At 55.4% G+C, this 26,758-nt stretch overlaps 9 protein-coding genes across 9 annotated transcripts; 3 read left to right on the top strand and 6 right to left on the bottom strand.

Moving 5' to 3' along the window:
- Window positions 1-104: 104 nt before the first annotated feature.
- CDEST_11777 (Putative transmembrane protein) lies at window positions 105-2,997 on the bottom strand. Its single transcript, XM_062927933.1, has 5 exons — window positions 2,795-2,997; window positions 2,072-2,697; window positions 1,532-1,994; window positions 1,342-1,478; window positions 105-1,291 (listed from the first exon to the last, which is right to left on the bottom strand). Exons 2-5 carry the CDS (start codon window positions 2,557-2,559, stop codon window positions 571-573), a joined length of 1,809 nt encoding a protein of 602 aa, XP_062783984.1. The 5' UTR covers window positions 2,560-2,697; window positions 2,795-2,997; the 3' UTR covers window positions 105-570.
- A 574-nt stretch (window positions 2,998-3,571) lies between these two features.
- Window positions 3,572-8,332, bottom strand: CDEST_11776 (uncharacterized protein). Its single transcript, XM_062927932.1, has 4 exons — window positions 6,742-8,332; window positions 6,504-6,623; window positions 6,402-6,449; window positions 3,572-6,338 (listed from the first exon to the last, which is right to left on the bottom strand). The coding sequence occupies exons 1-4, from the start codon at window positions 7,109-7,111 to the stop codon at window positions 4,462-4,464; spliced, it is 2,415 nt and encodes an 804-aa protein (XP_062783983.1). The 5' UTR covers window positions 7,112-8,332; the 3' UTR covers window positions 3,572-4,461.
- Window positions 8,333-9,502: 1,170 nt separating this feature from the next.
- Window positions 9,503-11,687, bottom strand: CDEST_11775 (Putative heterokaryon incompatibility). The gene is made up of 2 exons (XM_062927931.1): window positions 11,239-11,687; window positions 9,503-11,175 (listed from the first exon to the last, which is right to left on the bottom strand). Exons 1-2 carry the CDS (start codon window positions 11,570-11,572, stop codon window positions 9,527-9,529), a joined length of 1,983 nt encoding a protein of 660 aa, XP_062783982.1. The 5' UTR covers window positions 11,573-11,687; the 3' UTR covers window positions 9,503-9,526.
- Window positions 11,688-12,025: 338 nt separating this feature from the next.
- CDEST_11774 (Putative major facilitator superfamily, MFS transporter superfamily) lies at window positions 12,026-14,053 on the bottom strand (the record flags this gene model as incomplete). The annotated part of the gene is made up of 6 exons (XM_062927930.1): window positions 12,026-12,275; window positions 12,332-12,923; window positions 12,980-13,624; window positions 13,691-13,747; window positions 13,810-13,831; window positions 13,883-14,053. 6 exons carry the CDS (start codon window positions 14,051-14,053, stop codon window positions 12,026-12,028), a joined length of 1,737 nt encoding a protein of 578 aa, XP_062783981.1.
- A 2,628-nt stretch (window positions 14,054-16,681) lies between these two features.
- On the bottom strand, window positions 16,682-18,242 carry CDEST_11773 (Putative ubiquitin-conjugating enzyme E2, ubiquitin-conjugating enzyme/RWD). The gene is made up of 3 exons (XM_062927929.1): window positions 17,914-18,242; window positions 17,761-17,840; window positions 16,682-17,709 (listed from the first exon to the last, which is right to left on the bottom strand). The coding sequence occupies exons 1-3, from the start codon at window positions 17,941-17,943 to the stop codon at window positions 17,022-17,024; spliced, it is 798 nt and encodes a 265-aa protein (XP_062783980.1). The 5' UTR covers window positions 17,944-18,242; the 3' UTR covers window positions 16,682-17,021.
- Window positions 18,243-18,499: 257 nt separating this feature from the next.
- On the top strand, window positions 18,500-20,826 carry CDEST_11772 (Putative bacterial surface antigen (D15), surface antigen D15). The gene is made up of 4 exons (XM_062927928.1): window positions 18,500-18,671; window positions 18,742-18,861; window positions 18,916-19,102; window positions 19,168-20,826. The coding sequence occupies exons 1-4, from the start codon at window positions 18,639-18,641 to the stop codon at window positions 20,397-20,399; spliced, it is 1,572 nt and encodes a 523-aa protein (XP_062783979.1). The 5' UTR covers window positions 18,500-18,638; the 3' UTR covers window positions 20,400-20,826.
- A 204-nt stretch (window positions 20,827-21,030) lies between these two features.
- CDEST_11771 (Putative berberine/berberine, FAD-binding domain, PCMH-type, FAD-binding, type PCMH, subdomain 1) lies at window positions 21,031-22,811 on the top strand (the record flags this gene model as incomplete). The annotated part of the gene is made up of 3 exons (XM_062927927.1): window positions 21,031-21,237; window positions 21,296-21,569; window positions 21,639-22,811. 3 exons carry the CDS (start codon window positions 21,031-21,033, stop codon window positions 22,577-22,579), a joined length of 1,422 nt encoding a protein of 473 aa, XP_062783978.1. The 3' UTR covers window positions 22,580-22,811.
- Window position 22,812: 1 nt separating this feature from the next.
- Window positions 22,813-24,141, bottom strand: CDEST_11770 (Putative arrestin-like protein). The gene has a single exon (XM_062927926.1). The coding sequence runs from the start codon at window positions 24,022-24,024 to the stop codon at window positions 22,819-22,821; it is 1,206 nt and encodes a 401-aa protein (XP_062783977.1). The 5' UTR covers window positions 24,025-24,141; the 3' UTR covers window positions 22,813-22,818.
- A 1,404-nt stretch (window positions 24,142-25,545) lies between these two features.
- CDEST_11769 (uncharacterized protein) lies at window positions 25,546-26,116 on the top strand (the record flags this gene model as incomplete). Its single annotated transcript, XM_062927925.1, has 2 exons — window positions 25,546-25,896; window positions 25,994-26,116. 2 exons carry the CDS (start codon window positions 25,546-25,548, stop codon window positions 26,114-26,116), a joined length of 474 nt encoding a protein of 157 aa, XP_062783976.1.
- Window positions 26,117-26,758: the final 642 nt, after the last annotated feature.

Here is a 26,758-nt window from a genome sequence, read left to right as displayed (position 1 = left end):
ACACACTAGATTGGGATTGTACGGATTCATATAGATATCGGTTCACATGTAGTTAATCATGCAGTACAACAAATCTCTATCAAATCAAAGGGAGCCGCCCGACTGGACACATGTCTTGGGCGAGGACGATGTGAGCAAGAAGGGTTGGCAACGATCAATTTGTAATACAGGACGACAGCATAGGCGATCAAATGGCCAAGGTGGGCATAACGCTGACTTGGAAAAGTATTGAATGAGCATCGGCTTGTTCCCGTTCGTACAACACAAGTGGCCAACAACAACACCACCTGTCCTACATATTTCAATAATACAGACCTAACGACAGGATTTTACAACAGGCCGTAAGTCTTGTACAATCGAATGTCCGTCTTTCGCGCAGTCGGCCATCTTCTTTACCGTCTCATTGATTACTTGGCTGGTGCTGTCCTCGGCACCCTCGTTGATCATCCACAGCCCGCTCTCGTCCGGCGACATCAAGCGCAGGCGAATAAATCTCACCGCCTAAGCTGCTCCCGCCGGAGCTCCCGTCGGCTTTATCTCCTTCTTTTGCATGCTCTCCGTCACCGCACTCTAGTTGATCTTTTCCGCGTTCTCCTCAGCGAAATCCTCGTCGATGCTCCAGTCCTTGAAACCCTCGCCCCGGACCCAGCTGATGCCCTTCCGCCAGCTGCCCTCCTTGACAGCCCTCGCGTCCCTCTCGTACACAACACCGGTGAGCATGAGTGCCATGACAAATACCCACACATCGCCGCCTTTCATGGCCTTCCACCATCTCCTCTTGACGCCGACCTTCCACAGCGAGTCGACGCTCACGCGCGCAGAATAGAGGAACACGCCGCGACCGTTCTTCCGCTCGACCCACGCCCAGAGACCGGCCAGGAAACCGCCAAAGAAGAACCTCTGGGTCGACAAGAAAGTACGGGGGAACCATCGTTGGAAGAAGCAGATGCTCGCCCAGGCGGTGGAGATGGCGCCGGTCAGGAAGGTGCTCATGCTCAACGACTTGGTGAGTACGCGCTGCAACGTCGTGACGGGCGAATGGTATAAGGACCGGAAACGCGGGACGAACGTCATGACCGAGTAGATGATGAGGAAGAAACGCGTGAGGCCCGGGAAGGACCCGAGCCAGAAGTTGAGGTAGGTCCGAAGACAAGACGGGTCCGAAGGATGGAGAGTTGCGCACGACAGCGAAGTGATGATGGGGTGGGCGGATGAGGTGAGAGGAGCAACGGCGGCGAGCGTTGATGGGAGCGTCTCCTTGTTCGGGAAGAGGGTCGGTGATACATAGGGCCTGCTTGCTGTTAGACAACACTCATACCCAGGGAAGCTCTCGAGACGTACGGCCAGTTCAACTTTGCCATCTGGGCAAGGTTATCGACAATCTCCATGGATTTGGGCCACTTGAGATGGGACGGATAATCCTTTGGTCTCGGGTGGATATAGGCCGAGGAGTGCTTGAAAATGAAAGTCCCATACGACTGAAGACATGTTAGCATCCGCATGCAAAGCCTCTCGACGGGTGCCAACTCACCTCCGGGAAGCAGTCCCTGTCGAAGACGACAGCATGCAACAGCTGTCCAAAGGCGAACGGCTGGATGAGCCAGCTGCCCCACCACCAAGGCCTCTCTCGCTTGACCTTGCCACCGTTCTTGAAACCCCAAATCATGCCCTCCTCTTCGCACAGATTCCAGCCAAACTCGAGGGCCCTGAAAAGCGTGTAGATGGCGACGGTCACACGCAGCTGCTGGGCAGGGTAGACGCCGAGAAACATGCCGGCCATGGAGGCACCGATGGCGGGCGCGTAAGGGGACGTCAGGGTGGCGGTGGTGCGCGGGTTCCTCTGGCGGAAAGGCGCTGCGGAGGGATCGAGGAGGTGCGCGCGCAAGCGGCTGAGGAAGCGGAAGAGGATGCGGTAGAGAAGGAGGATAGTTGACAGGGAAAGGGAGAGTCGCAGGGTGGGCGACTTGTGGAGGGGCTGCTTCGTGGCCTTGGGGCTACGTCGGCCATGTCAGTCAGTACGCCTGCTGCCTTTTCGCCCAGAACGATCCATTCATGAGACAAGATCACTTACTCTGGCTTTCCGCCCAAGAACTTTGTCGAAATGAGAGCCCAGCCCTTCATAGCCATGGCGGTTCCGAGAAAGACACGCAACGAGTGGCGAACGGCGCGCGCATTGTAGTCATCGACGGTCCTCACACCGGCACCGGCACCGGCACCGGCGCCAGCACCCGACCCGGATGGGGCATTGGCATTAGCCACCTGCCTCGGCGCGGTGGGTTTGTCGCCTTCGACAATGCGCTCGACGGCAGTGACGCTCGGCGAGGCTCGCTTCAGCAGGCGCGAGCGCGACAACACGTACTTGTGCAGAGTGGCATATTCTTTGGCGGAGATTGTGTATCGCAGGGTATTGCGGAGGATGGGGTCGGTGACGCTGTTGCGCGACGAGGGCGGCGCGCGTGAGGGGCCGCCACCGGACGGTCGGGGGCTTGAAGTCGTCTGTGGAGGCCGAGAGACGCCGGGCGGGCCTGACCGCGACGACGAGGCCGCGGCGGAGGCCATCGCGGCGGCAGGAATAACGGAAGTATCAGGGAGGGGAGTTTGATGATGGGAACCAAGTCGGGGGTGTCGTTGGTTGGATGATCGTGTTGGTCGTGTTGGCCTCGGATCGAGGACAATAGAGAGAGCGCCCGGTCCGAACTGAGAAGGATAAGGAAGCTCTGTTAGCACGTGTCAGCCAGACCTGGGGAATTCGGCGGACAATGGGCGACATAGAGGAACAGCCTGGAGGACTCACTCAAGCGGTCCTTGCTGCTGAAGGTGGCAGCAGTCGGAAGGCGATAAGGTTGGAGAAGAGCAGCTGTCGAAGGCGGCGATGTGGGAAAAGGCAAAGTATTAAGAGCAAGTACTTCACGGATACTTGGCGAACAAGGTAAAAAAGGAGCCCACGGTGGTTGTTGCCGGACAAGACAAGTGATGGATGGATGGTCTGGGGGTGGGTGGACGGTGGACAGGACAGGACCCGGGGCCACTGCCAGCGCCGAAGATGACAAGCACGTGCCTCGGCTCTCAGGCAAGGTACGCTACGTTGCCCGATGTACCTTGTCAGGTGCTGAGGGTGATGGTGTACATCATACCTATCTCCTCCGCGAGTCCTAATCCCAGCTCGTCCGGGGGGACACACCCGCTACGTAGAGACAGCGGGAAACAAAACGAAGTCTCTACCTATCATTGGCCTATTCGACCCCGAAATGTACGTAGTCGTACAGTGCACAAACAACGTCCCCACTACCTGTGCCCCCCGCAACAAGGGACTCCCCCACGTTTAATGAGCTCCTTCATGCACAACACTCACACCAACCACAACCACAGCCAGCCCACTGTAAATCTCGTCCGCAATGTGGATTTTTCTCTTCTTTCTCTCTTTCTCTCGGAGGTTTCCAAGACGCGTCTTGCTGCCGATTGCTGTTGTTATATCAAGTTACACATATCCCTCAAGCTTCACCCACATACACGTGAACCAATGAGGGCTGACTCTGTTATTCCATACCCAAGGGACACTACGTATGGTATACGAGAAGAACAACACCATCTCATAAGATCATCGGCATAGCATTACCAAGTCACACAAACAGCCCAGAGTCACCTTGTCAACTCCTGAATATGTTCCTTTGTCGCATGATACACACAATTATCAGCCAGCAAGCCATTCTGTTGCTGAAAACACTACCGCCCAATTGCTGCCGCTTCTCATCCGTCCGCGCCGGAGTGCTTCTCTCAGCCCCGAGAACAGCACGAACCGTGACGCAGCGTCTCACTCCTTGCTCCATATCCCCCCTGGGTATCCTTCCTCCCCACGACCAACCCCTGTCGCCCCACGTGGCTCGAGCCTTTTGCATACCCTCATGTCTTCGTATGTCCTCATCACGCCTAGTCGCCAAGGTACGTTGGGAAATCCTTCCTTCTTGAACCGAGACGCCCTTGCCTGAGATACCTCCCTTTGGCTTGTCCGCTGCGACCGCCCCTCCACGGAATCAGCCAGCCTCGATCAGACGAAGTAGCCATGCAGATAGGTGCCCCCTATAACTACCTGTCAACAAACATGGACTCCAACACACACACAAAGAAGACCGGGGCAAATGCCCATACCAGCCAGATTTCAAGGCGAAGTCAGTCGCCCCCATTCACTCTCCCTATGCTTTTTGAGTTTTTGGCCCATTCGCCAAAAGATTGCCAACACCGAGCGCAATGTCGAACCCGTTGCCCCTGACCTGAGAGAGTGGGAGCTGGGGTTAGGAATGACAAGAAGGAAAAGAAAAAAGAAAGGATTCCTGCTTTTGTAGGTCATGATGAAAATGCCAGTCGAGTCTGCCCGGGCCGTCCCATTTTTTTTGGCTTCCTCTTCTTTTTTTAGTTCCCGTGTCGTAACATCGTAATCCTGGCGCCGCGCCGCTGGCAGCGCCTTCAAGGATAGGCCGAGCGACTCGCCTTCTCCGCATGGTTGACGCCGTTCGGTTGCGCCATCAGCGGCGCCCACTGCCGGCCGAGAGATGGCGCGTCGCCATTGACGTACGAGACCACGTCCTCGCGCCAGCCCAGACCATGCCACTCCTCGCTCTGGCGAGGCTCGGCGCTCTGGAGGCCGTAGAAGACTGTTTCGGCATGCGGCACCGCACCACTTCTGACCGCATCAATGGCCTTAAGTCGTCTTGCTTCTCGCTCGTTGACAACCTCTCGCATGATCTGGTGCCGCGCCTCGATGCTGGCCCATCCATTCACGTTGCCGTAGCCGCTCGACTCGAGAGCAGGCTTCAAGTAAGCAAACGGGAGGTTGATGAGAACCGTTGAGAGGGTTGATCGGATACTAGACCGGGGTGTCGAATCTGGACCCTTGGATGAGGAGTCTGAACCCAGTGCCAAATCACCGAATTGAATGTGCATAGCGCGCGGTCGACGGTCCTGCACAGCAGGTCCTTGAGGGTCCACTGGCGATCCCTCGCGAGCGGCAGGGGACGCGGGCACGTATGGAATCCGAGCAAATTGCTCCGGATCGGCGACAGATGTGTCCAGCGTGAAATCGGGCGGGAAGTTGTTGATAAGGAAAGAGATGACGCCGTTCATCAAGATCTGAACAGGCTCGCCGTAAGCGAACTGCGTGTGTCTGTCAGCCGAAGCCCGACCGGGCACATCACCGAGGGCAAATCCAAGAGCTCGCTCGATTGTCGACCAGCTGAGGGAATGCGAGGCAATCTCCAAGCCCCGGATGACAATGGGCTGCCATCCGAGGAGGTGTCCAGCCGCGGCATATCCAAGAGCGAAGTCGAAGCGGTCGTCGGCACTGCCTGCCAAGGTGAAGGAGCCGTTGGCAGTTGGCTCAGGCAGGTCGAGCAGCGGGAAGGCGTACAGATGCTGGACCGCCATCCAAAAGGCATCAGAGCGGAGATATCTGTCATCTGACTGCAACAAGATGGTGCGGTTGGCGCCGGGCGGACTCGACTCGAAACCGTCAGACTCTAGAACGTTCCGGACCGCCTGGCTTCTGGCGAGAACAAGACGATGTCCGGGGAGTCGCACAGGAGGGGCGCGGTCGTCGAGGTAGCGCAATTCGAGGGTGCAGTCGGCAAAGGCAGTGTCTCTAAACTGCGATCGCAGGTAGGCGGCCATATCATCCAAGCCCTGGTGCTCGGGTCCAGGGTGCATCATGTGCGGTGGCGGAATTGGGCCAGGCATCATCCGCTGAGGCGGACCACCGAAGCCTCCAGCCGGAGGCGGGTGAGGGCGAGCGTCATCGACAAGCGCGGTGCCGTTGAGGATACCGGGCGCAGGGTAGTGGTTGTACGCGCCGGGGTCATCGGCGTGGACTGAAGAGTGCGATCCCTGGAAGCTGTGAGGGGTCGAAGGGCCATAACCGTTCATGGGAGGAGGGTATTGCTCCATGCCCGTGTAGCCTGGGAGCGGTCGACCGAATCCGTCCACGGCAGTACCAGGCACAAACTCGGTACCGTAGGGCATCTGATGGTGATAGCCATTGGCGGCGCCAGGGAATGAACGTCCGTCAGGGTGAGGCACGCCCGGAGGAGGCATAAAGCCTCCCGAGTGAGGAGGGGCCGGGGAAGACGAGTTGGATGCAAAACCGCCGAACTGGAGACTGCCGTTGCTCTGGCGCGGGCCATGCATGTGCGGGGGGCCGTTGTGAACTGAGCGAGGGCCTCGGTGGGACGTGCCGTTGATAACGACAGCAGAAGGGCGAGCACCGTTGTGGCCAGCGGGAGGCATGTTGTATCGGTTCGGAGGAATGACGGGAGGGGGTCGGAAAGCTGGCGGGAGCTGAGAAATATTATCTGTGATATTTGTGAGTAAAGCAAGTGGAGCATGGAACCGTCCCAGCACAGAGGAAGCCTTACCCTTCTTCGCAGACCGGATCGCGGGAGGAGAAGTAATGCGGTTGTGGTCTATAACAAGTGAGAAGGGGACTCGGAAAACATGGTAGCTGAAGGTAGACATACCTCGAAGAGTATGCTCGGCAGACGTGGGAACGTCGCGTTCGGCGGGCTTGTCGGTCGATTCAGACGCTTCGGTCGTGGAAGGAGTAGGGATGGCGGCAGAAGACTCCTGGGAGTCTGTAGCTAGAGATGCAAAGTTGTCAGAATCGCGCTCCATTCTAAGTGTTTTTCTCGCTTCTCTCTCTCTCCCCCCCCCCCCTCTTGTGTTACTTGCCGTTGTTGAGAAGGAATCTGCACTTACCCTCGCGCTCCTTCACATCATCACTTCCTTCCGAATCGGGTCCGAGAACAGCGGGAGCGCTGTCGTCGGCTTCGGGTTTCTCGTCTTCTTGGAAAGCAATCTTGGGCTCGGCGGACTTTGGGGTGGGAGGCAAAGAGTCGGCGTCGTTCTGGATTTTGAGGGAGGAGCCGTTGGTCAAGGCGGGTCGAGAAAAAGAGGCAGCGGCGGCAGCGGCGGCTTGGGCAGCAGCGGCCTGCTTCGCGGCGGCATTGGCCTTGACGCGACGATCCAAGGGGAGCGGGATGGCAGGGACGACGCGCCGAGGGGTGTTGGGCTTTCCATGGACGGCACCAACACCGTTCCTCGCCTTGGGGTTGCCGTTGGGAGCCATGATCGACGGCAGAGGCAGGCGGGAGGATGTGTGGTGGAGGTGGTGGTGGTGGTGTTGAGCGGGTGTTGAGCCCAGCTTGCAGAAGTAGCCGACGTTGACTTGGCTGCTGCTGGCTAAACGGGAGGGACCCAGGCAGGACTGGGTGACTTGGGACGACTACTGGGGGGTAATGTAGGAGATGGTGGCCAACAAGTAGTGGGGGCCGGGGTCGGTTCTCGGTCGTTGCGGTCGTTCGTTTCGGCGAGAGAGCACCCAGAGTAGAGTGGATTTGGTTAAGTGGATAGTTCTGGAAAGACCAGTCGAGCGTCTGATGAGGCAAGGCAGTAGGGAGTCGCAAATCGCAAGCCGCAAATCGTAGGTCCGGGCCCGGTCGTTAGTGACTCTTTTCGTGCAGGATGGGAACCTCTCGTCGGCAGGGGTGGCGCATGGTAGAGAGGGTCGGTCTGCAGGTGCCAATGCGAGCCACAAGTAAAGAGCTCTGGAGGATAGAGAGGGGGGGAAAGAAGAATTAAAAGAGTGTCGCCGATGAGGCACAACAGAAGAGCAGAGTGGATGGAGAAGGGAGAGACAAACAGACAGCTCGTGAGGAATCGAAGATATGCAAGAGTAGTCTGCCGGTTAGGTACGAATACCTAATGTAGAATGATGGAAGGGAGGAGGGGAAAAGAGAGGAAGTGGGGAGTGGGAGAGGAGGAGGCGGAGGACTCGTCTTGGGATACGGTAAACGGAGCGAGAAAAAAGAACAAACGGGCCCCAGTGGCGTCTCTGCCCGGCTCTCTCCTGGCGGTGAAAGGGTTGGTTGAACGGAGAGAATAGTGAATGACAGAGGACAGAAGGACAAGATGATATCAGAGTAGGTCAGTCAGTAAGCCTTCTGTCACTGGTACGGTCTGCGCCGTTGGTTGTGGCTGCTGGTTGAACCAGACAGAGTGTTTGTGTGTGGCGGGCAGTGGTTGTGGATGGGAAGGGATAAAGTGGACAGTGAAGATAGCTGCCTGGCTGCCTGTATGTGTGCTTAATGTTTTCTCTCTGCTTGCTAATACTGCCTGCTCCGGCCTGGCCTAGCCTGGCCTTGCTACTACTGGCGACGGCTGGCAGTCAGTCAGTCAGTCCAGTCAATGGATCAAAATGGAAGGGGGGAAGAAAAACCTCGGAGCCCGATCATGAAAAGGAAGATCTGGTGATGATGGCAGAAAACCGGGGCCGCATCACAAATTTTACCCCCGCAAAAAAAGAAAACGTTGCGCTGCGCTGGAAAAAAAAAAACAAAAAAAAACAGACGAGGAATTGGATGGGCGCGCGCGGGGCGGTGCGTTGCGCGACCTCTGCCCGGTACGTACCTCGTGTCTTCCTGGTGGCCCAAGCTTCCGGGTAGAAGTAAGAATCTAATTGGGTCAAAGTCTGACTGACTCCTGGGAAGCTGCAGCCCAAGCGGTCGGTACGTACTGGGGAAGGGGAGCTGTCGATCGAGGAAGGTGTGTGGACCAGGGAAGAGAGACCAGGCCGGCCCTTTTTTCACATTCCATCAATGTCACGGTTGGTTTTCTTCGCCTGACCCCTGATCTGAGGCCCATGAGCCATGAGGTCCATCTCAATTTGTAAAAAGATGAGCAGAGCTAAGTAGGCAAGTCAATGGGCCTTCTTTCCTCGGCTGAGCAATCAAAAACGATCAGGAAAGGCCGTTCGCTTCTTTGTTTGTCTACTGCTTTCGTCCATGCGACGACAAGCAAACAATCAACATCATCATCATCACTCTCACTCACCCTGGGCTCGGTGTCTCTGGTTTGATTGTTGCCAGGGCGCGCATCGATCTTTGCTCTAGCCGGCCTACAGCTTGAATCGAGCCAGCCCGTGCTGCCAACCAAAATACCCCAAGCCACGGGGCAGCCGGTACGCTAGGCTACCACCGTCGGGCAACCTACTTTTGGCTCAGGTCCTTTTGATTCATCAGCAACTAGAAGCTTTGAGGTACCTACCTTAGGTACCTTACGTAGTGATAGCTCCTCATCATGATTATGTCAGCTTTTCTCTTGTTTTTTTGTTTTTTTGGCGACGTCAGGAATTTCAATCCCAGTCGTCAGAGACGCCGATTGACCCACTTAATCAATGGACCCTTCACCACCTTTTTGCTAGGACCCCAGTCGGCTCCGGCATTCCAAACCTCCCGGCCCGTTCGTTCTCCATTCGCGCCGTTAGTGGGGCCGTTGAACCAGCCGTGCCGACACGGGATACAAGATCGACTCCGTCTATCGTCATATCTTGATGAAACTTTTCTCACCCAGCGCACATTGAGAGGTCGCTGGCATCGACAGCAACTACTTGGAATAGTAGCAAGTTTCTGGCTGTACAACTAGAATCGTGCTTTGTCCACTTATAAACTTTAAAACGATCGTCAACTCATCTATCAACCAATGTTCAAATAAGTAAAAATTCGCTCATGGGGATGTCTTCGTAGAACCAAGCTGTCTTTTCTGTGTCCTTCCAGCCCTCCGGCTTCCTCTGGGTCAAATGTTCCAGAGGCTCGCCAGCATCAATCCGGAAGATGCCCACTCTCTTGAATGTCCTCGGGTGCATGTCTTGACAAGTTTCACTGCTAGCCGGTACGATGACCAAGCCCCAGAGTGAGTGATATGGTCCATCAACGCCGAGCTCTCTCAATGGCAGGCAGAAATACGTCGTATCGACAATCTCCTCCCTAACATCAGGATGGAAGGTGCCGAAATAGTGCATCGAGTTCCAATTGAAGTGGGTTGGCCGGGGGATCTGAATCAGCCTCCCGCGAGCAATGATTTGGGCCCGTCGCAGGCCGCCAACAAGGTCTCCGCCTCTCGGCTCGATGCTGACATCTATTATCTCGGCGTATTCTCCAGCGAGCTCGAACACGATTGGGTGCGTGACGGATCCATCTATGGATGCCCAGCTCCACGAGGGCGACCGATAGCTCTCGGGCCGTTTTACGTCGGGGGCATCGCCCAGCAATGCCCGGTCATTGACATACCAGAGCAGGCAGTTGATGAAATCCCCTCTCCAGAGGCCGGCCACATATTCGTCTTGAAGAACCCGAGAGAACTCTTTCGCTATCCCAGAAAGGGCCACAAACTTGTCTCTGGGGTTCGTCAGTCCACATGCCATGTACTCGCTGAGGATGAACTGCCACAGCTCGTAAGGGCTCTGGTATTCTGGAAGTCTGCTGTCTTTTTCGTCACCCGTTCGGGTTGACCTGACGGCTCTTTCCCAGTTCTTGAACCCCTGAAGCTCGTAGGTGGCCTCGTAGTCTTCAAAGAAGTGTTTCGGGATGCCTTGTGGGAAGATCTCGCATGCCTCGAGTTGGCAACACTCCCAGAAAATCTGCTGATTGCAGAAATGCACCGTCCGAGGCGCCAGAAGCCTTTCTTGAACAACCCACGCCCGCTTATTTAGGGGCCCGTTTCTCACTTCCGATGCCCACAGCCTCATCGGAATGGCACTGCATTTGACATTTTCGACACTCCCCTCCATCCCCATGGGTATTTCCAGCTCTGGAGGAATAATATCATACGGATTTCGGTCCCTGAATAATCCGCCGTATGCATCAGAAGATGCCGTTGCCGCCAGAGTCAGGCTCGAATTTCGGTACACTTTGTTCATCAGTGGTGCTTGTGTCTTCCAGTCGTCCGATCCTTGAATGATGCAGAGAGAATCGATCCAAATGTATCGGAACCCCAGCCTTTTTGTCGCATAAAGGGCGTCTTGGAAATTCGGAGGCAGGTCTTCGACGGCAAACCCCGCCTCGAAGTCACTTTTGTTGCTTTGGTCCATGATCTTGAAGTGTTTCTTTCCCCAGCAGTGGCTCAGTGCAACATAAGGCATGCTCCTCTCCGACTTGCCAGCCGTGTAAATAAGATGAACTAGGCCGCGCTCGTAGTCCCGCACATCGATGAGTCGCGTTGGGCTCCAATCCGGATGCGGCGACGAGCAGTCTCTGTGACTGCTGTTGCACTCTGTCATCCAGCTGGATATCAAGTCCCAGCAGAACTCGTGCTTTGTGCTACTCGTGGCAGGCAGCGTTGGCATGTTTCGGCAATCTAAACAGTACATCAGTTTGAATGTTTCTACAAGAAACATAGTCATTTGCACACAAAACATACCGACTGAATCAACGAGACTGAACGAGGGTAGACTGACAAAATCGTCAGTCTCGTATGAATCGTCCTCGTAGACGAACGATATCCTCCCAAGTTCTGCATCGTTTCCGACTACAAACCGTATGAGGGTGCAATTCAAACCGGTGAATTGCGGACTGGCCATGACTTTCCGGCCTCTAGGTCCCAAAGCATTCCAGAGCCGACAGCAAATGAGGCATTGGGCTTGCATGGATGTTATCAGACTCTCGATAGTGTGGACGTAACATACTATCCGCGTTGAGTCGGCGGGTGCTGGTGCCACCTTGGAGATGGTTCGACACTGGTCGCAAATAGTCATGTTAAATTGTTCTGATTTGGAATAGGAAAGGGACCGCTTCTCGTTAAGCAGAATTTGGCATGATATACCGTCCTGGTTGCGAAGAGTAAGAATGATGCGAGGATCGAGGTTCAAGTTGTTTCCAATGATACGTCGATAATCCCTCACTGGCTACATGCGTGTGTTTTCTATCGTTCCCATTGTAACACGCAGTAACTAAAATGGGATCGCCTTATGCAATATGCGTTGTCCCCGATGTCACCGACTGCTACTGTGACCCCGCTCGTAATGCAACGGGATCCATCCAACTCGATCATTCACAGGTGGCTGGACTTTAACCTCGGTAGGGACTGGATTGATATGGTCTCTATAGCGCGTGCTATTAGTCCCAGGGCAAAATAAGTCAGGGAGAAAACGCCGATAAGCATTTGTCTCCATCAAAGTCTCGTTTTCATTATTCCTTATTTCACCAAATCAGACGGAGCCTCCGTCTGATAACACCCTTTGCTCGCTTTGTTTGCTTTTGACATTTCCAGCCGTCCACTGTCGTAACCTCTTGCCCCAAAAATAGAGTATAGGTAACCCCAGAGAGAAGACGATGATTGTCTCGGCGTAGAGTGCAAATGTTGCAAGTGGACCATACTTGGCAATCCAGACCGTGGCCTTGGAGGCAACGAAGAAGGCGATGACGATTCGCAGCGAAGAAACGTTGACAAGAACGGGACTGCAATATAGTGGTCAGTATAGCGATGTGACTTGAGACGTACGACATAGACATACCCTGCCCACTGGGGATAGCTTTCAACGATGAAGACGTTTAGGATGGTCATCGTCGTCAAGAAGGCGAAAACGATCAGGAACGACCCGACGAGGAGAACCGCCCAATGCATATTCTTCTCCCCGGCAGTTCCAAAGACAAAACAGCCCACAATGCCAGATACAAGAGGGAAGATCAGGTTGGCGAGGTGGTGCTCCGGCTCTCGGCTACCTCCCTGCCACCTCGTCACCGCATTGGAGATACTGTCGGCAACGGGACCCCCAAAAACGTAGACAAGAGCGGTCGCGGCGAAGAATGGCAACACCATGAGGCCTGTCCACTGGAACTGCCAGCCCTGGGCAAGGAGCGCGAAGGGGTTGATCTGCTGGGTGGCCTGGTTGATGACGATCATGGCGCTGTTGACGAGAACAGCCCAGATGATGGCGGGGAAGTAGGTCGACCGGAGGGCATCCAGCATGGACTTGGCCGCCGGTTTGAACTCAAAGCCGTTCTGAAAGAAGCCGATGTTGGTCCAAATGGTGCGTGGGGTGTAATTGACGTAGTCTAGCTCAGGACGGTTCATGCCGGGCTTAAGAGGGTAGGTCTTCTGGCCACCTAGAGGTTTGTTAGCGAACCGGCCTTCTCCCATCTCTCAAGCAGCCGGAACCTACTGAGCTCGTCTTGGGATCGCGTCCAGCGGGTCTCAGGTAAGAAAGCAATGATGATGGCCCATGCCACGATGCCCAGGCCGGAGGTGATGTAGTACAGCCATCTCCATGTGTAGTTGGCAGAAACCCAGGGCGCCAGGACGCCGAGACCGATGATGATGAGGCCTTGGCTGGACACGATGGCCGACATGGCCTTGTTCCTCTGGTGGATGAAGACCATGTCCTGCACAATCAGCGGGATCAGCGCCTCCACGGCACCGGCGCCCAAGCCCATGAGCGCTCTCGCGAGCAGGTGCTGGTGCAGGCTTTTGCTGAACGCGGCAAACAACCCACCGGCCCAGGCGCTCGTCGCCGCGAATAACAGCACGGGACGGCGGCCGATCCAGATGGAGGTCGGCACGAGGAAGTAGCTCGCGATGCCGTTCGCCAGGAGCGGCATCGTGGCGAGGAGGGCGACCTCATCGAGCGAGGCGGGTTTCACGCCGGGCGGCACCACGGACATGGGGTTGAGTTTGAGGCCGCTGCCGCCGCTCTGGGCCTTGAAGTCGATGGTGTTGATGATGTGCGGATCGACGCCCGAGTACTCAAGGATAAAGACGGGGAGGAGACCGCCAATGACTATCTCGGCTGACAAGGCGAGAGAGCCGACTGGGGAGACGTGTCAGTCAGTACCTTGGTCAAAGACTGGGACCGCAAAAAGGGGCGGTATCTTACAGAAACAGAGGGCGCCGATGGCTGTCCATTTTCGCCACGCAGGGAGGTTCAGAGGGTCTAAGTCGAGACGTCAATACCTATCTCTGTGCTAAAGCCGCGTGATTGTTGGCACAACTTACCCTTTGGGTCGGGCGTGGGCATCTGAGTAGAGTGAGTAACTGTCGTCACAATGCAGCGACGTGCGAGACTTACAGGAATCAACCTCAGCTGCCCATCCACGTAGAGCTTCGTCGTGCCAACAACCAGCGTCTCGTTCTTCTCCAGCTCGCTCGTTCCGTCGTCGAACTCTGACACCGCTACGGCAGGCGCACGCTTTTGGCCGGCCGTCTCATCCTGGAGCGGCCAGTGGTTGTCTGTCGCCATATTCGTCTTCCCTTGCCGTAGTGGAGCAGAGAGTTAGCGCGATCTCACCGTACCAAGACCAAGGACAAGAGATCTACACGCGGGACGTCACATAGTCCTTATACCTTACCGGGCATTTCCCTTGGAGGCAGTCTGGAGTTGAGGGCAAGGGGAGGAGAACGCAGCCAAGACAGGGAGAGTTGAAAACTCTCTATGATAGTTCCGAAGAAGGTCGGATAGTGGACCGGCGCTCTGATTAACTTGGCAAGGATGGATGGGAGAAAAGGAGGGTTTAAAAGTGCCAGGGCCAGAGGAGGCTCAGTGTCACATCCCGAGAACGATCAACCACCCCCACAGGGAATGAGATTTGCAATGGATAATTCGAAGTGTCAGGAACAAGAACAAGGCACGGGTGGAACAGCCGTGCGTCCATTCTCCAAAGCCGTGTTTGGTGTTCTTCTCGAATCGGAGACGTATCTTAAGAGGGCACTCTGGACCGTCCCATCAAAAGCAATAGCCTGAGTAACATACTCGCAATTAGGTTCAACGGTGTCAAGGCGCCAGCTAAACGATGTTTTTAAGAAGACACGATGTACATCGTACTGTAGTTGCAGGCAAAGGGCTTACCCCCGAGTAAGGTGGAACGTAGGGGTGCAGCCAGCCTACGATGTACGATGTATGCAGCACTACATTTGGCTATTCACATACTTAGGCTTCATTCCAGCCAGTCAACATTTCAATTGGGGTTGAGCTAGACGGCCTAACCCTGTGCAATATCAGGCCTGGGGTTGGAGCTTACCACACACCGTAGTAGACTTTATCATGCTATCTGTCGTAAGGTGTGTGTATGTGTGTGCGATGTAATGTCCGCCTGCCCTCATATCCCTCTCGCGAGACGAATTAACCCTCCACTCCCAAAGCACGGGCGTGTCATGCTTCCGCTTGACAAACGTTCGTCGCCACGAAACCACTTATCAGCCAGGGGTGGGTTTAAACTCGAATTTTACTCTTAAAAGTCCATGGTCCGTGGTAGATAGTTGGGAACAAGGTTTGTTCTTCAACAAGGGTACGATCCCGTTGGTACACTGTGATCGACACCAAACTTCATGTCTCATACTGATACGTCTTGTGAGGTAATGGTAGGGCTGCGGTCTGGGGTTGGAGCACGGCCAGCGGCGGTTTGATCTACGTTCGCGCGCGCGCGAAACAGGCTCTGGCCTTGAGATTCATCACTTTTCCTTACTTTGAAAATATGCTCCTAGCATAAAATCGCTGTAGGCGGTCGACTGTAGCCACCTTGACCATTAGACACTATTAACGGCTCATAGGGTTTCATGGGGCTGATTTCAGGTTGAAAACCCTAACGTGGAAGCTTCTTCCTCTCCATTGAATCGGGGCATACCGGTGGTCAATGCCACAGGCTCTTGCGAGAGCTTCGGTCGGTGTTATTAGTGAACCGTGTTGAGCATTGTCAGTCGATTTCTCATCGTATCACGGCGAGGCACGCACAATTCGGCCGGACGAGCTTTCTCCAAGGCCCAATGCGCCGTGAACTTCAGACCGTACCACCTCTTTTGTCTATCGACAACTTGAGACGAGAGTAAGCATGCAATTGAGACTCTCCTCGGAAGCGGTGAGAAGGTCGGCAAGTGATCACAGACTGTCACATTACCAAGGTTCATGATTAAAAAGCATAAATGTGGCAGCCTCGGTCCAGGTGCCTCATCGCCAACACCAGCCAAGCCGTCTTGGACCTTCAAAAAGGCTGGTTGATTGACTTCTAAATGACCCGACGCACAGACGACGATGCAGCGATGTACCGGGGATGATACATCTGGAAGCTACGCCCCAGAACAGAGTAGCGTAGAAAGAGCTTACAAGCATTCTTAAGGAGACGGATATCAACACGACGATGGTTCAAACAACCGACTAAGGAGGTGGTGAGTTGCGTATTCTGTGCCTCCAAAGAGACAGTAAAAGGCGCCTCCCGATGATGATCGGCGTTAGCCAGCTCATGTGTACGCAACGTCTCACAGCCTCCCCCTGTGTCGTCTGAACTCCAAGCCTCTCACTGGTCTATCCGGTCTCTTGCGTCTCTTGAGTCTTGACCCCCTCAACGTAACTCCATGTCACCGATACACGTTTCGGTTCACCAATGCAGCAGTTTTTTCCCATGCTCTGGGTTTTGTTGGATGTTTCCCCTGCCAAAGCTCACTTCAACACCCGAAACTCATTCTCTGTCTGTTCGGGGCCGAGGGCTGGGCGGTGGCACTGTTCAAAAACCTTGCTGTGACCGTCGCCGGTTGCCGCTTACATTTGTCGTCTGTTGATCGCGATATTTCCTCTCCCTTCAGACGATACTTGGCCTCTTCCTCCGCTCATCAGTTGTGTGTGCTCGTCGTCTACTTTTCTATACGGCGTTGCGACATGCCGACCTTCTTCGGCGATAGCAATCCGATAGCACCATCAACTTACAACAAGAACCCGCCTGTGCAGAATGACGTTAAAGACTCGAAGAGGCAGCTGCAACGGATCCCAGTCTATTTGACTAACCGTCCTTCTACTCCGTAGCCTCGTCCGCCTTGATTTTCAAAAACGACAGGGAACATATCCCTTCCACATCACGCGATAATGTAAGACGGAGCCTTCAGCTGGGTCCTTGGCTGAAGTCAGTCGCGGCACGAACTTTAACAGAGAATAGTGGTCAGAAACTGGTTCCAAATGTCGTTTCCAAAAGCCGATCCGTTTGTTGATCTAAAGTACATTCGTTCATGCGAGTTTTGCCATAACCCGATCGGCCGTCTCAGTCCTCTAAAACTATTAGTCAAGACTCATTTGTTTCACTCTGGTCCGTTGCCGTTGACGGAAAGCCCAAAAACGCCATGCTCAGCCGTGTCATCCCATGCGCACAGTATTATCCGCCTCCTCTGACAGCCATCCGCGGCCATGGCTGGCCGAGACCCCAATCCGCGTCTACTCTTACTCCAGATCACTCACTGGTACCCAAAACTCTCGCAAGCAGGACATAGAAGAAGATGACACCGCCGGCGACGAGGAGCTTGTTCTGGTTCAGCCACCCCCGGCCGGCGTCCCGCTGCTGGACGACGGCATCGACGACGGCCTGGGCCTGGTGACCGCTGCCGTTCGCGATACCAAGCTGGGGCCCGCATGAGGCCCCTGCCGCGCCGCCAATCTTGTTCCCTGTTGCCATGTCGATCTTGTGCTCCTTCATCCATTCCCAGTTAGCCTTGTCGACATCGGGCCATTCGGAGCGGAACTTGGCGCCGCCATCGCCGGCCTTGACGTTGCCCTTTTGCGCCGGGTTCGACTTGGCGTGGGAGCCGCCGCCGGTCGAGTTCCACCACCGTGTCCGTGCCGCCAGCATCTTGCGCTCCGCTTCGGTGCTCGAGACAGAACCGGTAGTCATCTCTTCGCTCGTCATGAAAGAAAGCAGACCTATCAGGATGGTTGAGACCTCCCAGGCAGGGTTGAAGGATTTCGGATGGAAGTCGGAGATGGAGAGACATAATCGGGTCGATGGCTGGAAGCGGCCCGATGGGGTGTGCATTCGGATGGCTGGGGGCGCGAAGGGGTAGTTGGGAGGGAAAACGAGGGTGCCCCAATATTGCCCGCCATGGTACGGCGTGTTCTCGGGGCCAGTGATGATGTAGTGCCACCTAGGTATGATGTGTTAGTCTGTGTAGATGCAACAGATGGGAACCACATACTCAAGGATATTGGAATCGGAGGGATGGGCTTCGATGTATGGTGGAGGGTTCTCGGCGATGGTCTTGTACTCGCGCGTCAACTGCGTATGGGGGGTCAGTCATCAACCCAAAGAGAATAGCAGAGTGGAGCGGACAGTTGCAGAGCATACGGACCCTTTTCTGCGCGGCCTTGCTGGCTGCCATGATTGTAGAGGCTTATGAGGGACGAAGTTTGACGAGGTCCTACGATTCCGGACTTGGAGATGAACGACGTAATCGTCAAGGGGCACGTGGCGGTAGACGAAGAAGCGAGGACTTGAGCGGTAAAGAACGAGTGTCGAAGGGTTGGATTGGGTGGTGACTGGAGGCTGATAGGTCGACTCGGGAAAGATTCCGTACGCCTTGTTTGAGCTGCTGGGCGGGTTGAGGAAGATGGAAGAGCGAGCGCAATAAACACAGTCACAGGGTGGGTGAGGAGGACATGTAACTGGGGGGGACTGCAGCGAGGCTGTGGCAACTGGCAAGCGCCGGTGCGTTGTCGAAAGCCAAGGTGAGTGAAAGAGAGGTACGTACCGTTGAACTCCACAGCACTATGTCACTGCCGGCCGAGCATCAGCCATGCCCCTCAGCCACATGATCAGCCACACCAGCAACACCCAAGTTCCAGTGTATTCCATTTCCGTCAGACAGTGTGGCTGGAGCTTCGAACCCCACATTGAGCTTCGGGCACCAGCCTCAATCGGCACCAATCCGCCAATCCGCCTCATCATCCGTCCCGGTCGGTTCCTTTGCGCTCCGTGCTGCATCTCGAATTCAACCGAAGCCTGTCGGCTCGTGTGTCACTTTCCCCCTGCCAATTCACTGCCCCCAGGGCTCTTCTAGCTTTCACAGAAGCTCCAATGGCGTCGCAATCAAGTCTGAGCGGAAGCTCCGTGAGTACATGCCGCAATTGGCCCTTCTGTGTTGCGCTCGCCGGCTAACCAGAATTTCTCAAAACGTCAGGCTTCCAGCCCGATCGACAAGCTTCAGGCCGGCCCGGATGCGCTGCGGAAGGAGGCCGAGTCCTCGGCCGAGTTCGAGAAGCTGCAAGAGGAAGCTAAGATCAGAAGGCTACAAGCATTGGCAAGTTGCCATCCTCCCCGCGCCCTCGGTTGCCTGTGCTAATGCTCGCTGTAGCTAGCCGAACAAAACTCTCAGCCCATGACCATCAACCGTCTTCAGGTCCACGGTGCTACGAACACGAGACGAGGATTCCTCGACCCCATATTCCAGCCGCTTCTGGCCGAGGATGTCAACAGCAACTCCACCCTCGGTGAGGTGGCAGCTCGCCTAGGCGATGCCAGAGGAAAGCTCGAGAGACTGGGTAGGGAACAACAACACTGGCTTGGCGCCCATCAACGACACACAAGCATGGACTGACCTCAACAGGCATCTTCCACCCCGACCCCAAGGTCCACCTCAACAGCTCGAACCAGACCGACCCCTCGACCACCCCGACCGATGTCGACGTCGACGTTGTCGTCAAGGAGCTCTCTCGCTACAAGTTCAACGCTGGAACCGATGTCGGAAACAGCGAGGGTTCCGCCTACACCTCTTTGCTCTGGCGCAACATTTTTGGTGGTGCCGAGCAGCTCACCGTTAACGCCAGCGCCGGTACAAGAACCCGTTCCGCCTACAGTGCGACCCTGAGCGCGCCGGTCCAGAGCAACCCCGACACTAGGATTGCGCTCGAGGGGCTGGCGTCGGCGACCGACAAGTCATGGGCCGCCCACGAGGAGGTTCTGAAGGGCGGAAACCTGCGCTTCTCGTGGCTCTCGGGCCCCAAGGACATGCACTCCCTCGAGTACTCGGGCATCTGGCGTCAAGTCACCGGCCTGCGCGACAACGCCAGCCCGACCGTCCGCGCCGACGCCGGAGATTCGGTCAAGAGCTCCGTCAAGCACACATACCAGCGCGACCAGAGGGACAACCCGCAGTTGCCGCAGAGCGGTTACGTTTTGAAGTCTGTCTTCGAGCTCGCCGGCGTCGGCCCGCTCGGCGGTGACGTCGCCTTTTCCAAGAATGAGCTGGAAGTAGGCGGCGCTGTGCCCGTTCCCGTCCCCGGTGTCAAGGGACCTTCCGGTGTTTCCATCGGCGGAGGCTTCCGGTTCGGCATGCTGTATCCCCTCCCTCTCGGCTTCTCCTCCGGGGGCAAGGCCCAGCCCAGCCGCATCAACGACAGATTCCAGCTCGGCGGGCCCACCGATGTCCGCGGTTTCCACTACGGCGGTCTCGGACCCCACGACGGACAGGACTCGGTTGGTGGAGACGTGTTCGCGGCCGGCAGCGTGAACATGCTGTTTCCTCTGCCGTACAAGGGCCCTGAATCCTCGCTGCGTTTCCAAGTCTTTGCCAATGGCGGCAGGCTTGTCGCGATGCAGAACAAGACCAAGGGCGGCGACTCGCCGAGCAGTCTCGATGCTGGGAGCGTTGCCAGCAGCGCCTGGAGAGCAGTAAGCGACCTGGCCACTGGCCTGCCGTCGACTGCCGCCGGTGTCGGTCTTGTGTATGCTCACCCCGTGGCCCGCTTCGAACTCAACTTTAGTCTCCCGTTGGTTCTGCGACGCGGCGAGCAGGGCACCAAGGGACTGCAGGTCGGTGTCGGCATCAACTTCTTGTAGAACTCAGAATTCCCGGTGTCCCGTAATGTCTATTTGCTGGCATACAGCACTGTCCCAGAAATGCCCACTTTTGTACAACCAGAATACTATACTATAGACGTTTCCAAAATCTGAAGAGTTCAGACCGCTCGAAGCCATCGCATCTCGACCGCAGAGGACCACGCAAATCTCAACCATCCACGTAATACGCAGCGTCGATGGATTACTTGCCCTTCTTGTCCCTCCATGTCTGTAATATTCTCGCATCACGGCCGCGCTTTTCGCTCAGTAGCCCTCACCCGGCAAAGATTCCAAGGTATCATAACATTCATTTCCACATAGTTCTAGGTGAACCCGGACACCTCCGACAACATTCCACTCACCCGGACGGCTACCGCCCTCAGGCTGTGCAGAGTCATCTGCAGGGATAGGACATCTCCCTGTGTATGGCTGTATGGACAAGGACAAGGGGTGCCGTCGAGACAATTCAAATTGCTTCAATCTGCCTCCTGGCGCTCGCAAGCCGCACTTGTGGTTTGGAATGATGTCGTAATATGGAAACCATAGTTGCTGTGCAGCAATTGTAGCATATATCTGCAGAAGGCACCACGATGCCTCTGGATCCACGTTCCCAGTTTATCCCTCAGACAAAATGAACTTCCTCTTGTCCCTGCAGCTGCTGATAGCGGCGGTCTCTGCCCTTACCGTAAGGGCACCAACCATCGCCGACGATCTCAAGGCTCTTGTATCGACATCGTCCTCTGTGTCCATTGACTTTCGTGCAAGATGGAGTACCTTCAACGCGCCTAGCCCGGCAGTAGTGGTTAACGTGACTTCCGAGAAGGATGTCGCCGTTGTTGTAGGTCACTCTCTCGGAGCTGAAGGCTTGTGCAACCACGGCTGATCTCTACGCTTAGGTCAAGTACTGCTCAAGCCGCAGAATCCCGTTCGTCGCCCAGAATGGCGGCAACGGTTGGGGCGAGACGTTCGACCTCGGCTGCGACGGCGTTCTCATCAATCTCGCTGCACTGAACGCCGTCACCTTCAGCAACAGCAAGACGGAGGCGACCATTGGCGGCGGAGCCATCATCGGCGAGACAATCCAGGCGGCCAACGAAGCTGGTGTTTTGGTTCAGACCGGCAACTGCAACTGCGTGGGTACCCTCGGCGCCATTCTCGGCGGTGGTTATGGTATGTCGGTCTTCAACTTTCGCGGATCATAGCTAGACCGACGACTGACTCTCGCTCGCGTTCCATTAGGCAACATCATGGGTGAAGTCGGTTTCGGAGTTGACAATATTCTCTCGCTGCGCGTCGTCGTCGCAAGCGGAGAGATCCTCACAGTCTCGCCGACCTCCCATCCAGATCTCTTCTGGGCTCTTCGAGGCGCCGGGCCCAACTTCGGCATCGTCACCTCGGCCAAAGTCAGAGCCTGGCCGACATCAACCCAAGAACGCACCGCATGGCTCATGAACCTGTTCTTCTCTCCCGAACAGCTCCCGCAGGTCGCGCAGGCTATTCAAGACCTGCCGCTGACGCCTGAACAAAACGTCTTCCTCATCCTGGCGAACTCCGGGCCGCCTTCCAACGCACCGACCGTCCTCGTTACGGGATTCCTCAGGAACGGAACCGAAGCGACCGGCCGCGCCGCATTCGCTTCACTCTACGCCCTCGGACCGACCTCGAACAGCAGCAGCGTGGCCGGTTACGACACTTGGAACGCGGCCAACGACTTCTTCTGCGCGCGCGGCGATCGCAAGCCGGCGTTCAGCACGACCATCAAGCATATGCGGCCCGAGACCTGGCCGGCGATCTGGGATCTGTATGCCTCGTTCCATGCAAAGGGGCCCAACTCGGTCATCCTCATCGAGCGTTACAACTTGACGAAAGCTCAGAGCGCCCCCAAGGGATCGGCGGCTCTGCAGGAGGCGTTGAGGAGGGACGCTTTTGCGCAGGCTCTTGTGATTCCGTGGTATACGGACGCCGCGTTGGATGCGGAGGCTGATGAGTTTGGGCGCAGTGTGAGGAGCATTTGGACTTCGCCCAAGAAGGCGACGAGGAATCCGACGTATGTCAACTTTGCCCATGGTGATGAAACGGCCGAAGCCATCTATGGGACGAGTCTGGCAAGGTTGAGGAAGCTGAAGAAGAAGTGGGATCCTTTGGGTGCGTTTAATCAGTGGTTCAAGGTTGGGGCATAGTAGTATGTCCTGGCATCAACTCGATTCAAGCAAAATACGCGAAGGCGTCACTATAAAGAGCAAAACCAAACCCTATGACACCAATTAATCATAATAATTAAGAAACCATTGTAGTCTTCCGCAGAAGACCTCGCTTTCCTCAGATCGTGAATCATGAGCCAAAAATCCTTGAATCTAAACCAGAACCAACAGAAACAAGCCATTTCCTGACGAACCATCCAGCATCACTAACAGCCACGTCACCTCCAAGTCAGAGAGGCATCGAAAGAGGGCAGGTCTTCGACTTCAGGCTCTGACATCCTCGGGTACAGCGACTGCGACGCAATCTGCAGCGGGAGGGAGAGGTTCGTCTTGGACCCGCCGAAGTTGACGCTCACGTGAAGGATGTAGCTCCGGGCGATGAAGCAGTTGTAGAACGTCGGGAGGAACATCTTGTGCGCGGTTGGAAGTCGGATGGGGATCCTGGCCGTGGACCGCCATGAGGTTACTTTCTGCCCTTCATCGGCGTCGTCCTTGTGCCACAGGATGACGCCCGTGTCGGTCGTCGAGAGCTTGACATTGGTGGAGTATCTGAGCTCGTGGCGGAGACCTGTCGCATCGCGCGGGTCGCCTAGGTCAGGAACCACCTTCATAGGCGTCCCTGTGAACCAGGTCTGGGCTTCAAGCTTGACCTGATTGAGTGTCACCTCGGGCGGGAAAGAAACGGCGGACGAGGATTCGAAGGCGAAGTCGAGCGAGACTATGGGCTGAGAGCTCGGGAGTTGGTGCCCGCCGATGCTGACATGAACAGCCTGGGGCTGGGCGGCCGTGATGATGATACGGTCTTTGTGAACGGAAAGAACACTTCGACGGACCGACCTGGTCCGAGAAAGGGCATAGCGCGCGTCGTGGCTGTTGAGGACGAGGGGCGGGTCTTCGGGGAATGCGGGGAGGACCTTGATCAACTGGCTGGCCTCGATGGTGCTCTTGTTGTTGTTGGAGAATTGCCTCAGGAGCAAGCGAGCCACTATCTTGTACTCGACCTGGGCCATGACGGGGGCCATGTCGTCTTTCTCCCAGCTTCCCATCGTTGGGGGGAGCCGCAGGTGTTGGTCGTGGGAATGAGCTCCTGAAACGGCGCCACAAGAGTCTTTGTGAAGCTTATGGGGAATGGTGAAGTCGAAGGGGATGCAGTGTGTTTGTTTGGCCATGAGCGTCTGACCTGGGGGATAGAGTGTCTTGGTGATGGGCATGTCCAGGTTGAGAAAGACGTCGTTGGTGATCTTCGGTCCGGGGAGCATGTCGACCCGTGTGCGAGCGGTGCCGATGAGAGTGATCTGAAAGCAGTGGAAAGGCATGTCGGTATTTGGACAGAAGTCGACGACACCGGCGACACGGGAGCCGCTGGTGTAGATCTTGGACGAGTAGTGATCGTCGATTCTGATCTCGAGTGCCATCCTCGGCATAGTTGGGAGTAGTATGAATTTGGAAAAGTATTTGCAAGAGTGGTCAAAAAGTCATCAAGTAGAAAGAAGATGAATGTTGCTTGAATCGAGGCTCTTAGTATAGATGTTAGGTATCAGATGAAAGAGGAAGATGAAGACGTAAAAACCCCTTCGAGGGAGGGGGCATGCTTCTTATAGACCAGACAAAGCTGCCCACCGACAGAGATACGTCCTTTGGAACAGAAAATCCTGTTTAGCTAGCGGACTAAAAGTTTTCCGCCGGGCATACTAGTTTTTCATTGCACTCCGGCTCTTCCTAACGTACACGGTCACGATGGTTGCGCCGGCCACGACTCACGGGCTCCGGGGCCCCGCATGTCGGGACCGCTTAACGTACACGGTTGGGCCCCGCTTCGGCGCTGTAGTAGCTCCCGCTTCCACTTAACGTACACGGTCGGGCCCCACTTCGGCGCTCTGCTAGCTTCCGCTTCTTCTTAACTTTAGCGGTTAGCCGAGATGCGCTGTTCGGGGGGTGCCCCGGCAATGTTCTACTGCAGCAAAAGTCAAACGTAAGAGAAACTCGAGTGATGAGAAACATCTCTTATCTGGCGCTAGCAACTGTCATGTGGCCCCGGACGTTCTTGTCTGCGACAATTCGTGGGTGTCAATTGGAGGAGTAGAAGAGAGTCATGTGGTTTTATTAAGATGGTGTTCTTGGACTGTAACTGTTCGAGTTACATTCCATAGTGCCAAGTCTGAGACTGGTCAGAAAAGACCACACTAAAGACGACGCTATTGTGTCTGAGATCCAAGAACGTGCGTCCTTGTCAGTTTTCATGCTGGAGACTTTGGAAGCCGTCACCCTTCATCGACTGTCGACTTTTGTCCAAGTTTAATCCTAAGCTGAATTTGGAATACACAATGATGGAAACGAAAATCGCATCTTGTCGAGATGGGTAAAGATACCCTAGATAAGCCACAGCACAGCAACTAGGTATTCACATGTTGAATTGGGGCCCCCGCTCGCAGTGCAGTGCACACAACAGTCACTACTCCACGTGCTTCATCAACTTGCAGGCTCGACTTTGAATTTCTAGGCTTAAGCGTCACCAGACCTACATAACGGTATATCTGGTGCCCTTCATGCGCTGCTACTCGCCACTTTTGGTGTTCTTCCACGTCCGGCCTCACAGAAGACAGCCGGCCGTCGGCCGAAACGAAACGGATTATGAATCGGAGCGCGAAGCACGGGATACGAAGACACGAACTGCAAAAAGCGTCAGCCAAACGCAACTGGGTCGACGCAACTCCAAGGCTTGAGAGCCCGGGTGCGCAAAAAACAGAGTCTGCGAGAGTCCAGACGAGCCCGAGAGCCCTCGGACCTATTGGGACCTATATAAGGGATACGCATCAGGACTGCCCTACCCTTGACCTTTGATAATCACCTATTAGCATATTTACCCATTTTTCTGACCGATACACACAGTCTTAGAGAGCACGCAGTTTCATCTAACCCCCTTGGATCACTCAACGTTCCGCGTCATGTCATCCCCGTCCTCATCTGAGCCAGTCTCTATCCCCGTAGTCGTTCTCGGCTGGAAACGCACGAATGGCGTTGTATACGTTCCCGACGTCCTCGCCGAACGTAATGCGCCGTACGTCATGACTGCCATGGTGGACTTTGTCGAGACGCTGGAGCCGTACCGCTACACACCAAAGAACCTCGGGGTGATTCTCCATAACCTGCACCCGCGGCCCCGGGCACTTGTCGTCGGCACCGCGGTGCCTCCGTCCCTCACAGACGAGATCACGGCCGTTTGGAACGAGTACGTCGATACGGTTCTGAAGGAGGAGTTTCCGGGCGAAGAATGGAAGAAGAATGTTTGCTCTCATGTGAGTGTTCTCCCCCCTGTGCGCTGACCGAGCCGAACACTGTTGGGACCGCCATGACATTGGACTTCGGATAGTGCGATCTGACGGCTGAAAACAGTTACAACTTTTCCACTACGTAAGCCCTGAGACGACCAAGCACCCGCCGAAGAACATCGGGTGGGAGAGAGAAATGCTCAGACAGTTGGATGTCGTATTCCGGCCAGAAGTGACTTGGGACTGAGAGAGCGAGGCATGTGTATTAAGACCGTTAACTCGTTAAATTTATAGGGATGATCGTGTCAGAACCACACGGTTCCCAGGCGAGACATGAATTTGCTCCCTGTTGAAGTTGCTGAAGGTACCCCAGGGATGGGTTGTTGGTAGGGACTAACGTCCCATTCGAAATCAATCCCCTCGCTTTCCGTTGCGGCCTTGATATGGACAAACCAAGCATGAATTGCAATTCAATGGTCATGTTTAGTTAAGCAGTGATTGCCCTTTCGTTATCGGAGCGGGATAGAATTCATACATCCATCTCATTGACCCCCTACCTTTCTATGGGCCTGTCAGCTGCTGCCCAACTGTATCTAGCCTGAGTCTGACACGCATCGAGACACGCATCTGGCCAATGGTCTAAACCCCACCGTTTTAACAACGCAGACCGCTCATATCGGCGTTCCCGAATCTTTTACTGGCAGGCATACTCGACAAATCAAACCATGACCGTCCTTGCGACTCAAATGCGGACAGTGTTCTGTTCTCTCTGGTATCGGTTGATTCTAGTGTGACGCTGCCAAATACGACTTTCCATAAAATATTCAAGGAAGAGGGAAAACCCAAGATAAGTATTGTCATACTGCCGAATTAGTGTCTCTTCTAGCTA

The sequence above is a fragment of the Colletotrichum destructivum genome, chromosome 7 (genome assembly GCF_034447905.1).
Source record: "Colletotrichum destructivum chromosome 7, complete sequence".
NCBI classification, from domain to species: Eukaryota; Fungi; Ascomycota; class Sordariomycetes; order Glomerellales; family Glomerellaceae; genus Colletotrichum; species Colletotrichum destructivum.
Note: the sequence above shows the minus strand (reverse complement) of the source record. Positions and strands in the feature narration are given on the sequence as shown.